This window comes from Pelecanus crispus, chromosome Z (genome assembly GCF_030463565.1).
Source record: "Pelecanus crispus isolate bPelCri1 chromosome Z, bPelCri1.pri, whole genome shotgun sequence".
NCBI classification, from domain to species: domain Eukaryota; kingdom Metazoa; phylum Chordata; class Aves; order Pelecaniformes; family Pelecanidae; genus Pelecanus; species Pelecanus crispus.
The window spans coordinates 31,335,225-31,351,924 of record NC_134676.1 but is presented as its reverse complement, the minus strand read 5'-3'; the positions used below and the strand labels follow the sequence as shown (position 1 = coordinate 31,351,924).

General features: G+C 38.0%; 1 protein-coding gene across 2 annotated transcripts in view; it reads left to right on the top strand.

Annotated features, from left to right (window-relative positions):
• PUM3 (pumilio RNA binding family member 3) overlaps positions 1–12,101 on the top strand; it is a 28,515-nt gene extending 16,414 nt beyond the window's left edge. For both annotated transcript variants that reach the window (XM_075726453.1, XM_075726454.1), the window contains 5 exons: positions 3,094–3,236; positions 3,942–4,164; positions 5,238–5,325; positions 7,226–7,316; positions 11,950–12,101. In XM_075726453.1, the coding sequence (XP_075582568.1) occupies positions 3,094–3,236; positions 3,942–4,164; positions 5,238–5,325; positions 7,226–7,316; positions 11,950–12,079 (675 nt within the window). In that variant the 3' untranslated portion in view covers positions 12,080–12,101. The remainder of the gene's footprint in view (positions 1–3,093; positions 3,237–3,941; positions 4,165–5,237; positions 5,326–7,225; positions 7,317–11,949) is intronic.
• Positions 12,102–16,700: the final 4,599 nt, after the last annotated feature.

Genomic DNA, 16,700 nt, shown 5'->3' with positions numbered 1-16,700 from the left:
TTTGTAAATTACCATGAAGTCATGTTTTCACACTGATAAAAGAGGCTTTATAGTGCACAAGTAATTTTTATGCAAGCAGGATAATTAACATTGATGTATAGGTTGTAATGTGCTTGTAGTAGTACTCATGCCATAGCTTTTAGGACTGACGGGTTGAGAGGCAGTGGCAGGGAGGTAAAGATGAGGCAAATACTCTGCATGTGGAGGAGGAATATGAGGAGAAAGTGGTTATGATGAGGCTTGCTTTAAAATGTATGAGCAGTTCTTCCATTAAGCAAATTTGTATAGGGGGGAATTGGATTTTTGTACCCTAGCGTGGAGTTTTGGCCCTAAGCCTGTGCCTCTCTGATGGGTGTGGAGAGATGAAAGCATCCCAGTGTGGAGATGGCTTTTGTGTCTCGGGTATATTAGCAGTAATCACAGCTGGGTTTTGCTTCCAGAGTCCAGTCTGCAATGTAACAACTTCTGGGCAAGATCCAAGCAAATAAGCCCTGACAGATCAGAGCTGTCTTGGTACGAGACCATTGAGGTGTTCCTGTGCTATGTTACAAGCACTCTGCTTTCTGGAGGGTTTACTAGTTCAGATACTGTGTTTGGCTTTAGCTGAGCTTCCAAGGTATCGTTTAATTCCTGAATCACTTGTGTTTTTCCACTGTCTGAGATCAAAGATAATGGAGTGTTTACTGTTTGGTCACCTTACTGCATCAGTCTGGACAGAAGAGTAAAAGAGAATAAGGAGGAGGAGAATAAGGAGGAGTGGCCTTCACACGTACAGGATTGGCCAGTCTGGGTTTATATGAGGTCAGGAACGGGGAAAGGATGTCAGGGAAAAGGAAAGAAATATCAGATAAGGTCAAAACCAGCTCTTCAGATGGTGAATGAAAACTAGTAGCAGAGGATGAGGTGGAAGCATCTAGAAATCAACATTGAAGCATACACTATAAAAGAATCCAATCCTTAAAATTATCTTAAAGAGCAGTTAGACTTCTAAAACACCTTATGCCAATTATCTTTCTGTCCATACTAAAATATAAGGAAAATAATAAAGATGGGGGGGGAGCAGTGTTTGGGCAAATCTCTCTCTCTCTCTCCCCCCCCCCCCCCCCCCCCTCTCTCTCTCATTATAAAACTGATCACATATGTGGAGTGGCAGAATGGCTGGGAATTTGTAGGTAAGGGAAGGTTTTCAGCTTTTCAAATCCTTTGAGGAAAGTCTGTCCTTATCATCATCTGTCAGCTCCACAGAGTCTTAATCCAGGACCAGAGAATATGTATGGTGCTTTAAATCTTCATATGTGATTGGAACTGTACATTGTGAGCTTGGCACATGTCAGGATTCAGGCAGATTTTAGCGGGAAATCCCTCTCTTTCATTAGGACTGCAAGCAGGCAGTGCTAGGGAGTCGTACTGACAAGAGACAGCATGCCTGTGTCATTTAGAGTTTCTCCTGGTACTTTCTCACAGTTCTGGCACTGAAAGTGACCAAATTCATCAGAATCATGGAATCAGTGGGGAAAATACACTGCTGGAGGATTTAAAAGAAATTGTGTCTGTTATCTTTTATGCAAAATGGCTGTGTTACAGGTTGATTTTGAAGTGCAGATGATTTTTGTGTTTATTTGTACTAAACGAAGTATTTTCTTTACCTGTTTTGAAATATTTCAGCACCTTTGTCATCCATTTATTTGGTAAATGAACCTCACATACATCTGAATCCGAATGTACGTGCTGAGAAGACAGAAAAGATGGGTTTTTTCCCCCCATGCTTGGAGTGTGAAGGTTACAGTAATAGGTTTTTATTCATAGTTACAGTGCTGCATCAAACCGATGTTCATCTCAGTTTACCAAAACTCATTTTCACCTAGGTTTAAGCAATGTTTTTGAAATAAGAACATTGTCTTACCATTTCCTGCCAGCTTCCAACAACCTTTCGCTTGTTTCTCTTCCCATCAAAGACAACCAGCTGGGCTCCATATTAATGAAGGGTGACATTGGTTTAAATTGTTCTATTTATCTTTTTCTCGCTGTTGCTGGAAGGATCTTCATGGTGGGGAAAAAAGGGATTTTAAGGGCTGTGGCCTGCAAAATGTGCTGAAAGTGCCCAGAGTTCTGTACAGCCCTCGTTTGCTTTGATAATCATAAATTTTATACGCATGTTAAAAGTTGCCAGGAATAGATTATCGTAATGATCAAGAGTATCTTGATGATATTCAGGATTCTCCAGTGGTACCTGGAACTTGCATAAAATGCATGTTGCTGTATGAAAGGGCATTTGTTGAGAAGCTGACAAAAATTTGAGTACAAACAGATGACCTGATATAGGTGCTTCCATCTGAATGTAGCAGCATCCTTCTATGAGCAAGAAAGCTCCCCTGCATATTAATGTGTTTCTTCCTCAGCCGTGTTAGTGCACAAGTGTATGAGGTGCCCGCTCTGTAGTTTACAAAGTAGTTACTCCTAGCTAAAGATAACCTCTGGGGAATGCCCAGTGTTTTCTGTTAATGCTCATGTAAACTGCAAATAATACTGCCAGCAGAACCCAGCTTTATTCTATTATTGAGACTTAATTTTTCTTGGTAAATATTCTGTGATTGGTTGAAGATGGACTTCCTTCCCATGCTCTTGTTGCTGCCTAGGTACTTATGTACGCTCCTTTGAAAGTCAGCATGGTATCAGTGATTACTCTTAGGTGATGTGGTAGGTGATCCTTTGTATGTCTGGTCTGCTGAGGTTATGACTTTTAATGAGGTTATATTTGTACAGTGTATGACATACCAGAATATGTGCTGTTCTTTGTACTTGCATGTATCAATGAAAACAAATCCTGTGCTTTTGTAGTATTTTCTAATTGGTGTCATTGATGCATCTGATGAACACATATTAAACCTTAATATTTTTTTATTTCTCTCACTTCTCCAGACTTTTGTTCTGATTAGAGGTTTTTTTATTTAATTTCACAAGCAGACATCAATCTTATTCATAGTATATAGTCTTCCTTTCCTAAGCTTTGCATTTGAAAGGTACTGTGTAATTGCTAATGGCTCAACACTATTATTTCATTAATGTGTTCTTGCTGTTTGTTTACTTTTACAGGAAATAAATGCTTCTTTGCCCAGTATAATAAACAACAAACATGGAAAGAAGGTCTTGTTATACTTGCTGAGTCCTAGAGACCCTGCACATTTTGTTCCAGAAATCATCACGCTTCTGCAACAGGGAGATGGCAATGCCTACAGGTAACAGATACGAAGGTTATGTTGTTTTCCCTAGAGTCCAGAAGAGTTCACACAGCTTTCTGTCATGATCGATTTAATTCCAGCTTTTCTTCATAATGTATCTAAGTAATGTAAATATATATAAATAATATATAAGTATTATTAAATATGTTAATCTGTAGTCCTTATTTTTGCATTTTTGGTTTAAAGTTCATGTATTGGTAACCAGCAGTGTATTTACTCCCTTTGTAAAGGGGAAAAATTGTGATATTTTCTTTGTTTAAACTCCTATAATATGGTTTATTGGTGTTTTGAGTTGCATCAAAGTATATCTCAAAATCTAGCAATAAAAATGGAAATTGTTAAATTGAATTTACTCTCTGGTATTGACATTGATGCTTATCAGCAATTGCAAGGAGCAATTTTAGATGGTTAGTGAGCTGTTTAGAAATATATCTCAGTAGTGGAGATAACAGAATGAATAGAAAATAAACAGAGGTAAAATTATCGTTGTTAACAAAAAAACTTTGCACACTTCATGTGTTCTTAATATGTGCGTGCAACGTATGTTTAATTTTAATGTGAAACAGAGGGAAGAATAATGCTTTATTTTGATCTTCCAATAATTTATAGCTGTCTCAAATAGTGTATATGTTCTAAATTTCTTGTTGCTTGATGTGTGTACAGAGCAAGTCTTCTACAGTAACATGCTGTCTCTTTCATCAGTAAGAAGAATACTGAAGTCCGCCGCCGTGAACTCCTGGAAGCCATTTCCTCACCTTTGCTAGAATATTTGCAAGAACATACCCAAGAAGTAGTGATAGACAAAGCTACCTTTGTCTTGGTTGCTGACATCTTAAGAACAGCTCATGGTGACATCCAGCCTGCACTAGATGCAATTGCTAATTTAGCAGCGGAAGAGCTGGTTCCAGGTGGCCGTGATGGGCAGGTAATGTAAGAGAAGACAAGGTGCTGAGATTGTGCATAGTGTTTGCATATTTTGTACTATGAAGTATGCTCACTTTTTCTTTTACGTAAGAGGTCAATGTACTGCCCTGATAGCACTCATACATTAGAAATGGTCTCTGTTTTCTGACATTTTCCTTTCATAGTTTATTATTATTGCATCTGGAGTGATTAAGGTTTGAACCAGCATTTTATCTGAGTTGTAGAGCAAGGTACTTCATGATCTTGAATCTTCAGAACTGCTTTAAACGCTTTGTGGGAAAGTAGCTGACAATCATGTTACACAGTCTCTCTTTTAATGTTATCACTATACAATCAAGCAGTTAGTAAATTTTTATAGTTCATTTGACTGTTTACACTGAGAATGATAGGGTCTCTTAGCGTTCAGGTATGCATATTTCCATGCAAGGGAAGATCTTAGACAATAGCTGTTTGTCTTACAGTATGACCTTCTCTTCAAAGTGTGCCCCTCCCCTATTTTGTTGAGTTAAGCTCAGTCTTTAGACTAGGAAATGAAAAATGCTCTGTACACTGTATTTAAGATAGATGCCCTCCAAATTTTTGTAGTTGTGCTGAATTTGCTCCATCTTTCCCCTTCTTTAAGATATGCATTTTACAGAATTTTACATGAAATACTCATGTTTTCTGTGATTTTCAGTGAACCATTCTGTAGTGAATTTTCAAGTCTGTGAAAATGTGTAAAGTCTGGAAGTTCTTGCAGAGGCAGCTACATCAAGAGATTCTGCTCAATAAGCATGGAGTCCTTGGAGGGGTGGATGAAACATTGGTTGATATGGATTATATTACTGGAAGTCAGATGTTACAGGGAAGGTGATAGAAAAAATAAACTGATCAGTTTAAATAAGTATTCAGATGCTTGCATCAAACTTGTTGATATTTGCATAGGTGATGACTAAATGGATGGGTACAATGTGGTGTCTGATGGCAGAGTGGGTAAATCAAGCAGGAATATTTATGGACAGACATGTAACTGCGTTTTGAAACATCATCATTAAATAATTTGGTTTTGGTTTGTTTTGGTTTTTTCCCTTAAAGCTTCACATTGCAGAGCATCCAGCAGGCCATCTAGTTTTGAAATGGTTAATAGAGCAAGATGAAAAAATGAGAGAGAGTGGAAAAGAAGGTATGTTGGAAATTCAGCTTTATTTGATCAAATTATGACTTCAGAGTAATCAGTTACCTGACCTAAAGTAAGATTGCTGCATTTATTTCTTTGAATATACTAATATATGGAAAACTTACCATGTCCTCTAAGATTATTGCTGCTTCTGTTGTGAGCTGTTATATGAACACATTTGCTTTTTCTGCAAAGCAAGTACTGGCCTGGTTTTTTTTCTCAAGGGTTTACTGTGTATTTGGGACAGAGTTCATTTCTGTTCTTTAAATGTCTTGATAGCTTTGCTAAATTACAGAGCGATTTAAAGGATAGTAATAGAAAAAATGAAGTCTTTCTGACAGCAAGACTTGTTTCATTAGTGCTTGTGAGCCAAACTGTAATCTTTACTGTGTTCATTAGTGCTGCTGGGTTAATGCTTTATGACTGTTATTACAATAATTCATGCAAAAAATAGGACATCTTTATTATTTTATATCCCAGAAGGCAGAGATTGGGCACAGATGTTCTCATCTTAATTTAGCTTTTAAACTTATTTTATTACATAACTGTAAAATCTTGTGTGAATCACCATATCCTAATAGAGATTACTTTTTCTCATACAAAAACCTCAAAAAATGAAAGCAGGTGGGGGTGGCATAGTATAATCTGGAGGGAACTTCTCTGTGTGTAGGGGGCTTTTTTCTTTGTAGAATTATCAGACCTTCTTAAACTCTTTTTTTTCCTTTTCTTCTTATATTCAGGTATCCACTGTTTCCTTTAAAAATAAGAGTTAGTTGGGTGTTACTAAATGTTTGTGAAAGGAGGCTGTTTTGCTACTTCTCAACCAGATGATTAAAAGTGTCCAAAGGGGAAGTTTTATATGAATGTCTTTCAGAGACTAGCCGAACTGAGGTGATGATAGTTATCTGGATTTATTTCTGCTAACACTGTGCAATTCCCATTTTGAACACAAGCCGTTCCCTTTGGTTTCTTTGTTTTCCACCAAAGAGTGCACCATTCAGAATTGTTGCTCTGAGTTTATGGAATTGGCATTAAAAAACAACCAAATTGTTAGCACGCAGGGAACAAGTTGAATAAAAACTGACCTGTTCATCAGATGGAATTCTGATCTAAAGTGACACTGAAAAATAGCCTTAGTGTTTCGAGGTTGGAGTTTGTTGGAGTTGGGTGGGGTTTTTGGCATTGTTTACTGGTAAGTTTGCTCAGCATACAAGTTGTAAGAAGTTTTCCTGAAGTTCAGTTCTTCAAATTCAGCTGAGGACTGGAGGTCAGGCTAGGTTCTTTCTTTTGCATATGTGTAATGAATCTGCAAGTCAACCCTAAGCTTTCAAAGCTACTGAAGAAATAGAGCCCTGTAGCATCAGTACAGCTGAAAGAAACAAGGTTCCTAGTGGTTTTCATGCATCAATAAAGGATTAGCTCTGAAGTTTTAAGTAACTTCATCTGTGCAAATTCTGTTTCTTCAGTTTTAGTCAGATGCTTCAAAACGTAGCACTTTCCAGCAGAGGTATATATGTATTTAGTATATTGCATATAATTACCTCTTGTGTTGATGTCGTTCTTGCAAAGTTCTTTCTTCGGAGTGGATGCATTCTTTAAGACATGAATAGCCTTTGACACCCTTTTAAAAAAGAAATACCAAGTTTGTCTGCTTTATGCTAGTAAACTGTAATGCAGTGCTGCTATTGTCTAACTAATTTTAAGCAATACTTGGAAGTAGTCAAGCATCTGTAAAGGTATTCATGGCATTGAATAAATTATTTTGTGAGAGCAAAACTCTGTGAATACTTGGTGCCTAAAAATTATTTGATTGAATCACAACTGCAGAGAACTTTTAACAGTCGTCTTTGTATAAAGATACTGTCTAATTTTTTTCTTCTCCCTACCCCTTTTCCACATTTTACAGTTTGCTTCGGAAGAACGTTGGTGGAACGTGTTGGTATTGAGAATATGAAGACCTGGGCAGAAGTAAATCGAGGTGCCATTATTCTTTGTTGGTATGTAAGGCACGTGGCTATTTCTGATTAGGCTTCAGTGTTAATTTCTTGAACAGCTAAGAGAACATCAGTTGCAATTTCTACCAGCAAAATGCCATTTTTGTACTGTCTTTCATGCCACTGGTAAGTCTGTGATGGAACAGGGTACTGGAAAAATTCAAACCAGAGTTTCCATAGTTTGTTGCTTGATCTCAGGCTTTTGCAGTACTAGGAAGTAGCTCAATGTTGGAAACTCTTAAGATAAAAAATAAAATTTATTTTTAAAATTATGCCTACCATGTCTTGTTTTACAAGCACAAAATTCTCAAAAAACCACTCCATCCAAAGTTAAAATAATTAACTCTGAAATACCTGTGACTGGCAGAAACACAGAAGAATCCAGATTTTTTGTCTGTCGGTTTGTAACTAATTGCTTTGTGTTGATGCCTTAATTATGAGTCTAAGTATGTCTCATACTGAAGTAGAAAAGTGTTTGGAATAGACCACACAAAAGAATAGACCAGACAAAGGCTTATGATGAGCTAACTGGCTCACAAGTTTGAAGCAGTGAACTGTGCAACTTGTGAGATCAAAAAGACCCCACAGGAATCAGACTAACATTAACATTTTGTTTTATCAAATGCAGTCAGCTGTGTTAATCATCGCTGTTTTCACTTTGTAACTACCTGTCAGTGTCAGGTCACAGAAACCCAAGGTTTTGTCTTTAGCCCAAAGTGTGTGGTCTGTTCTGGAACTGCTGGGTCAGCATTGCACTGCTGGCTCCTCATAAAGACTTGCACTGAGCCAAAATCAGCAAACAATTAAAACGGACAACATGATTTTGAAAAATCAAAACCTCTTCTCTCTTTCTTCTACCCCACTTCTTCCTCTCCTAATGTTTCTTCAGACTCCTTGCTGTTTGCTTTCCATCTCTGCTCTTTATGACTTCAGAGTGAGGCTACTTAGATGATGATGCTCTTTTGCAAGGTGAATCAAAAGCTGTTTTCACTAATAGGACTTCTGTTAGTTAATCTAAGTTTAATTCTAGCTTTGTTTAGTCATCATTCGGAGCACTAGCGAGAAGAATTGATAGTAGAAGGGTAGTTGCAATCCAGGTACAAAAACCAGTTTGCGCAACATCATAATAATCATATGGATCCGTCTGTTAAGATTGTTGAGCTGCTAAAATGGCAACACTTTTTCTTTGCCTCTCATAACAGGCCTTTACAATTCAATAAATGCATCTAATGCCTTTGTTATCTGATCCTGCACACAGATGTTCAGTAGAGATTTGTTATAAAGGCTTGTTCACTGATGATGTATTATTAGTGCATGGGCTTTTTTCCCCCTAACACAGGGCTGAGGAGATTGATTTAGCGTGGGGTGTTGCTGGTTTGTGTACTAAGCTACCTTGGATGTCCAAATGAAGTTGCAAAGTAAATTAGTGGAATTTTTTCCATGTATAACACTTTAATAACTGTTCAGCAGTCACTGTGACAACAGTCTCTTAATAGGTTTTGAAGACTGATAGAAAAACCAGGAAACTGGTAATTGCTTATTAGCAAAAAACAGCACAGGGGCAGTGTATTTCATGGAAAAGTCTGTGAGGAATGTCAGTCTTTCCCTCTTTGCTATTACTCATGGCACTACAGGGTGGGGCTTCCACAAGTGTGCTTTGTTACCACACAGGGGAGCTTATCTCCTAAGTTGTCAGTTGAACATTATTCACCAATACTGAAACTCACCTAACAGGAAAGAGGGATAGAAGTATGGGGGAGGAGTATTTGCTTGTTTGCTGGATTTTTGTTTAGGGTTTTTTAAAAATTCTAATTAAATCTGAATCCTTCATAGTTTAAACTTCTCTTGATGACTCTTTAGGCATGACAACCTTTTGTTTAGGCAGCTGAGAACACACAAACATAACCAGCTGCTTTTGTTCCATTTCATGTGACACCTGCTTGCCTCGCTAACATGTAGTAATTAATCTCATCTTTGTTTAACTGCATGCATTGAAGCCAAGAGTTTACCTAAATCATACAGCAATGATAAATTTAATTTAGTCTGGTAGAGATAATAACAGCAATATTTTTTTACATAAAATAATTGTTGTTTTAAAAAACCTTCTCATTTAAAAAAAAATACCTGGATACTTCTTTTGTTATAAAGGAGCTCAGATCCCTCAGGCAGAGGTAGTTTTCAGACGCTACCAGTTCTCCCTGAAGCTATGATTGATTTTTGTTTTGTTGTTGGCTTTCGGAAGCCATCTGTCACTTACGTGCAGATCTGAAACTCAGAATTACCCAGTCAGTCCATTTGAAGATTTTTGTCTTTCTAGTCATTTAAGCTTATTCACCAGTTATGAGCAGTTCATTGTGTGTGCTTGATTGCTTAGTTACCTGGTATCCTCTGGACCCCTTCCTCTCATTCCCATACTTGCTTCTAATTTGAATTTTATAAAAAATCTGGGGCTTGGTTCTGAGCTAGTACAAGCATGAAGAGTCCTAGGGCAATGAGAGGGCTCTTTGCAGACATTACAATCCAGCTTAGTGTAAATAAGTGTTGTAAGTACTTGAATGTCATGGATGCTGGTCTATTTATGTTTCTGCACCTGACCTCTCCTCAGTATTTTTTAATTTGTAGATGATGTGTTACATCAAGGTAGAAAATGGATAAAAACATACTCTACCAAATGATGTTGATTTCAATGTGTCATTTCTGTAACCTGTAAAATTATGTTTTGTATCCACAAAGTATATAGGTGCCTGCTTACCAGATCTTAGAAGAACTTTCAGAAAAATAATTTTAAAAAAACCCCACTATGTTGGTCTTTTGGCTGTATTATCAGACATATAGATGTTCTACAGTAAAAATACAGTGTCTTGAAATATCTGTGGATACCAAGAGTTTGAAAGCAGCTTTACATGTATAGCTGTTGGCAGATTAAATTCTATTTTTAGAAATACATAAAATGCAGTCCAGAGTGGCTTGCTACTTTGTATGCTCTTTGTCCCTGGTGGTAAACCATGTGAATCTCTCCATGTTAAGTACCACTGTGTTCAGCACATCCTTTGTCAGTACTGTTGACTTTCTTGCTGTTATAAGGGGTACATGACTCACAGAAAAGTTGAAAAAGTATCACCCTCACCTGTGTTGGATTCAGTTTATAGAAGGCCTCTTGATAAAATAGTACTGTCATAGCTAAAATTGTAACAGAAGTTGCTCCTAGAAGTTGTTAGTCATAGTCATAGAAATAAATCTAGGAATAAAGCAGCTGAAAACAGTGGTGTTGCCAGATGGCCATCCTATGCTTTACTGTCTATAGTGTTGCCATCCTGCACAGGATTTGGAGTCCTAAGGAGACAAAATTTAAATCCCACCTTAGCTACATTAATTCCTTTTCTGTCTTACTCAGTTCAGCTTGCCATGTCTAATCCTTGTTTAAAAAGTAGGCAAGAAACAAGCTTATAGGTAGCTGCAAATTTGGGAGCTGTTTGCAAGAATCCTACGGATTGTAAAGACTTGTAGTGTCCTGGAGCCTGATTGGTACCAGTGCATGGGTGCTACAGTTTGTTTCTGATCTTAGTTTATTTGTATGCCAGTGCAACTTATAATTCTGTTCTGGATTGCGCACATTGGCTGTAGAAGATGTTTTTTAGGCAGTGTTCACTTACCATTTTGAAGTAGCAAATCGGGTGTGCCATTACCTCTACTGATCTTGTATTACAATCCAAGAACATTTCACTATTACCCAAAGGAAGGGGAGAAGGACAATCACTGCGTAGGCTGATCTGGAGAGTGCAGAAGCTTTTTCTTTTCTAATAGTATTTTACAGCTTACAATTAATTTCCTTGTTTCTGGGGAAGAAAAGTTATCTAGGAAAGCTGGTTTGTTTTCCAGAAGTAATATCTAAAAAAGAACAGAACTGGTAAGGCTCTGTAGTCCTGTGCTAAACGAAGCATGGAAGTACAATAGTGAAAGTACTTGATGTGTGTTAGATGTACTTCACTGCATCCAGTTTTAGGACCCCCATTACAAGAAAGGTATCAACAACTGGAGCGAGTTCAGTGGAGGGTGACCAACATAGTCAAGGGCTGGATCCCTTGGCCTGGGAGGAGAGGCTGTGGGACAGGGGCTGGTTGATCTGGGAGAAGGGATGGCTCTGGGGGCACTTAACAGCACCCCAGCACCAGAGGGGATAGAGGAGAGTGGGCTCTTCACAGCAATGCGTGCATGGCTGGAGGGTGAGAGGCAGCAGCACATGCTGAAACACAAGAGGCTCAGCATTTTCCCCATGAAGACAGCCCAGCGGTGGGCCTGGGGCCCAGGGAGATGGGGCTGTCTCCTGCATTGAGGGGTGTCAAGCCCAGACTGGGTGAAGCCCTGAGCAGCCTGGTCTGACACAGTGTTTGAATCTGCTTCAAGAAGGGTTCTGCAGTTCCTTCCAGTCTGATTTATCCTGTGTTAGTTGTGTTCTCATTTGGTGTTTCATGCTTTCTGCAAAGTTTTACATCTTTTTCTAATAGGCCATGATGGAATCTGCTCTGAACTGTATTATTCCTAAATAGTTACTGTTTGCTTACATGGACAGCTTCTTTTCTTATGACCTATGTGCTTACCTTTGACATCCTTGGGTTTTTTTTCCTGTTTCTTGTAGCCTTCTCCGGAGCACTGATCAAGAAGTGGCAAATACAGTCAAAAGAGGACTGAAAAAGCTTGTCCCAAAGTTGAAGCTGAATAAAAGTGTGAAAGGAATAGAAGCATTACTGGAGAAATTGACTTCCTAGTGTAAATGAAGCTAAAAAGACAATTTACATCAATGCAACCGAGAGTTGGTAAGATTTTGCATCATGGTTGTTCTAAGAAGCAGTGTATGCATTTGTAAATTAAATAATTTCTAAAACAACTTGTCTGTTGTACTCATTCTGTTGTGTGGGCTAATGTTTATTCTCAGAGATTGAAATCTCAAGAAGATTTAAGAGCTAGTGGAAACTTCTGAACACGTAATCAAGAAGTTAAATCTTTCCTGATAGCTTGCAAAAAATGTTTTGAGTCTTGTTAAAATTTGCATATATGTTGTCATAGTTACCATAGAAACAAAAGCAACTGTTCTGGAGGTATTCTTGTGTATTGGCAAATACACTTGTTCTTAATCCCCTTCCCTCCTGGTTTCTTCCAAAAACAAAGCAGAAAAACAACTCAAGTCCCATTCTTACCCTGTGAAGGAGTGATGGAGGCTGTCATCCTTCAGGAACTAACAAGAATAGAAGGAAAATAGTGTCTCTGACTTTTTTCAAAGGTCCTGAAGGAGAGGCTGACTTTCAATGGGCCACAGTTTGGGTTTGTTTTTCTTAAGTCTTCTGAAAGGTACAGACTTTTAAGCCCTAATAAACCAGATGGATTAGGGGGTTTTTTGGTGTCTTCCAAATGATGAATTTACTTCTGCATTATATCAAGTAAGTGTCGTATTGATTTCTACTGTACCCTATTTTGATCTAGAAAAATCAAGCCAATATTTTATTTTCTCATTTTAAGAAAAAAAAAACACACAAAAAAGCAAAACTTTCTTGGTAAGGCATTCATACAACACCCTGGTGGTGTTTAATGCCATGCTGGTAGACTGATCCAAACAGAGGACCAAATTAATTCCATCTCCAACTGCAGGAGTCACTTTTTACTGTTGCTTAGCCTGATAGGATGTGGCTCCATTTTTCATAGCAGATAGTTAGCCATTATTCCTCCTAAGGTACAGCTTCCTCAACATAAAGTGCAATGCAACTAACTGGAAGTAGCCAGTGGTTAAGTAAACTGGCTTAAATTTCCATATTTGACATACTTCAAATCAGTCTCCTAAATTCCTGGCTTTATTCTCAGAGGTCATGATGATCCACAAGTACTCCTACAGTCCATGGGAAGCTGCAGTGCTCAGCACCCATGAAAATCAGATTACCCAGTTCAAGGCTCAGGCTTGCATGCTTAGCATGAGGTAAAATACTCTGGTTTTCTGGGGAGCACCTGTATGTATACAGATGCTGGAATTGTTAAGTACATTTTCTAGATGTGTATGCTTAATTATAAGTAGTTTATCCAAAGCAATGAAGTACATTGTTTCATCTTAAGTAATCTCTTGCTTCTCACTGGTCCTGTCTAGGGGGAGCAGTTTTTAGTATAAAAAAATGACAAGATACCTGAATAGGCAGATTTTTAAAAAAATCGTAAACCCAATTGTAATTCATAGTTTACTGAGGTTATGAACGTTAGAGTTAGGGAATTGTTTATAACATTGTTTCTGTTTGTATCTGTTGATGTACTGATACTTTGCTGACTGTGCTTCCCTCTAATTCCACCTATACTTACGAGTAGTAGTAAATACTTAAATGTTAATCCCAATTAGACCTGACTGGTACTGGCATTAAGTGTTCATGCTTGTAAACACATTCTCTCAGTTACTGAAGGTTGCAGCTCATTAGTTTCTGCAGCAGGATTTTCTTTTGTGACAATAAAACAGATGATTTTAATTAGCAACAGATAATGAATTTAAACTGTAGTGAACTGTTTCTAAAGAAGTCTCAGTTACTGCCAGAAAACCCAACCTGAAGGAAATATGCAACAGATTTGTGACTGAATAATTAGTGGTAGAGTAAAACAGTGGGGGGGAGGAAATCTGGTACAGCCCTTCTCAATTTTCAGGTTATTGAGCAGAATAAACTAATGCTTAGAATCTGGCACAGACATATTTCCAATTAAGAGAATTAAAGGGAGCAGTGAAAATAAGTCCTAGCTAAAGATAGATATTAATAAACTGAATAGGAAAAACCTGTGAAAGAATGTCTGCTTATTTGAATCTGATTTGTTGTTTTGATTGTGTGCAGTAATTCTGGATGCTTTAACTGAATGTCTACCAGGCAGTTTATTTGCATTTTTGAGACTGTGTATATGATTTATTTTAAATTATGTGTAGTAATTTGGGGTGACTGACTACTAATTTTCCTTACCACAATTTGAGAAATTCCACTCTAGCAGAACCTTAACTGATTTCTACTTAATCAAAAGATGCCACTATTTTCCTACCAAGGATAGAACATGAATTTTACTGTCAAGGTATGTCTTTAATGTTGGTTGAAACAAATTCTGAAATAGCCTAGTGGAAGGACAGGAAAAGGAGTTTATGGGAGGTACTAAAGACTGTTTCAGTGGCTTAAGGTACTTTGCAGAGTGGTCTCATTTTTCCCACTGAAGAAGTTGATTGGATGCAGTGCCATTTGTGTCCCAGTGTGCTGCGGGTCTCTCTGTGACTGTGTGAAGGCTGAGAGGGAAATTGTTTGAAAGACTCTGAAACAGAAATATTCTTTTCAGTGTGTCCTTTTTCTTTTGTTTGAAATGTACTTGGCAAGGACTTCTGCCTACTTCAGATTATCCAAACTGCTCAAATTATTGCCAGCATCTTAATATAGCTAGCAGTATTTTTTTTTTTTATTGCCAAAAAGACAGTGGAAGTGCATGTGCAGCAATTAAGTGTCTGTGTCACTTGCTCAGAGGAGAGGCTGTTCCAGGAATTACAGGGCTCTTGTTTTAAGTTGTTGTCCAGAGGTGAAGTCACTGTCCCCTTGGCCATCCAGAGCCAATACCTCTCTCACTTTATGTAGCAGAAGTTGGAGGATGATCGGCCAACATTTAATCATTGTGAATGCTAGAACAGTCTAGGACAGAAAAGGTGGTGATTATTTTATTTTTGGTTCTTAGAAGACAGAGGATCCATTACGTTGGTAACAGTGTATATTAGTGTGTAATAGTGTATTTCCCATTATCGTGGAAATAGGGGTATACAGAGAGGTACTATTGCAACATAATACCTCTTGGTTTAAGCTACAAAAGGACCAGCTTTCCCCTTTGGTGCTGACAGCCAGAGCTACCAAGAATAAGCAGCGTTTCGCTTTCCACTGACTCTCCACCAACTTACCTTTTCTTCAAAAGCAGAAAATGTACATTGTGACACGGAGCTTGTTTCTGAGTGCAGAACCAAGGACAAAGTGGGGTCAGCAGAAAATGCAGAATAAATGAAGTAGCTAGAAAAAAAAGGGGGAATGTTTTGGGACAATATACACATTGCAGGCAAACTGTCATGCATAAACTGTGAGATTTTCTTTCTTACTCCTGTCCATCTCTTGTCTAGTTGGGTTGTAGGCTTCTCAGAATGGACACAAGGCCATATCCAAATATGCACACCACTTGGCACTTAAGTGTTTCTACGTAACTGTTCTCACTGTTCCTGTGGTATGTCTAAAAAAATTAAAAATTATACTAATCAAATATTGAAAGTACGGGGGTTTTGTTTCTTACATTCTTAAAACAGATTCATGTAAGTGTTCATTGTGTTAATCAAGACACACTTCCTTCTGACTTCTTGGAAGAAATCTGTAGTGTCCATTAGACAGTTTGCATTATTAAGTTCAAGGTAATTGTCAAAACCCATGCCTTTTGCCTTGCTAGTGTGCACAGCATTCCTCAGCTGCTTTGTGAAAATGCAAGTTTACTCTAACCGTATTATTCTTCCAGCACTTCCAGTTTTCTGCTTGGGGCTTAAAGCTCTTGTATTGAGTTGCTCTCTTAAATGCTCCATTCTGTAAGTGGCACTTTCTTTCACTGTTAACAATTTTTTATTGTTGTTTAAAGCCCCTTGGGTTTTTTTCCTGTGTCTTGCTTTGAGACCCTGGATTTTAGGATATGTAACCTTTTTCAAGATCAGTTAATGGTAGCTACCATTGTACTAACCATCTAGTAAAGAGAAACAGGCATTACTGGGAAGGATTGCTATTTAAGAAATATGAATCTATCATACTGTGTTCTTCACCTTTTCTCCAGTCCCTGTAACTGCAAGTTTCAGCAGTGCAAGCTTTCCTTGACATGTTGGTTTGTTTTTTTCTTTTTAAGTGTATGCAAAGGCTCTAACCCACTTTGCTGTAGATTCCAAAGTAGCAAGTGTGTACTTACAAGCTGTACTATGGGGAGGGATTGAGGCAAGGGAAAGCCACTGATGGCTGGAAAACTGGAAAATGTGCCAGGTAAACTCAATCTTAGTTATAAGCAGTAATTCCGTACATATACCCAATTTAACATTATCTATCTTTGTGATTTTTCTCTTGGAATAGTCATGCATGTAAAGTTTTGTCAAGGGCCATGTTAGCTGAAGTGGGTTTAGTCATCTTGTCATCTGCTGTTATGGAAGATGGTTTTAATTGTTGGATTTTTACGCTCTTTCAATCAGAATGTGTCTTAAAAGTACATTCACGCTTTACAAAATACAAAAATCTTACAGATTCTCTAATTTGCCCTGTCTTCCCCACAGCTGCTTCTGCCTGTCATTGCTGTAGCTTGTCAGTCTGTGCTAACTTGAGAGTGTCTACGTGG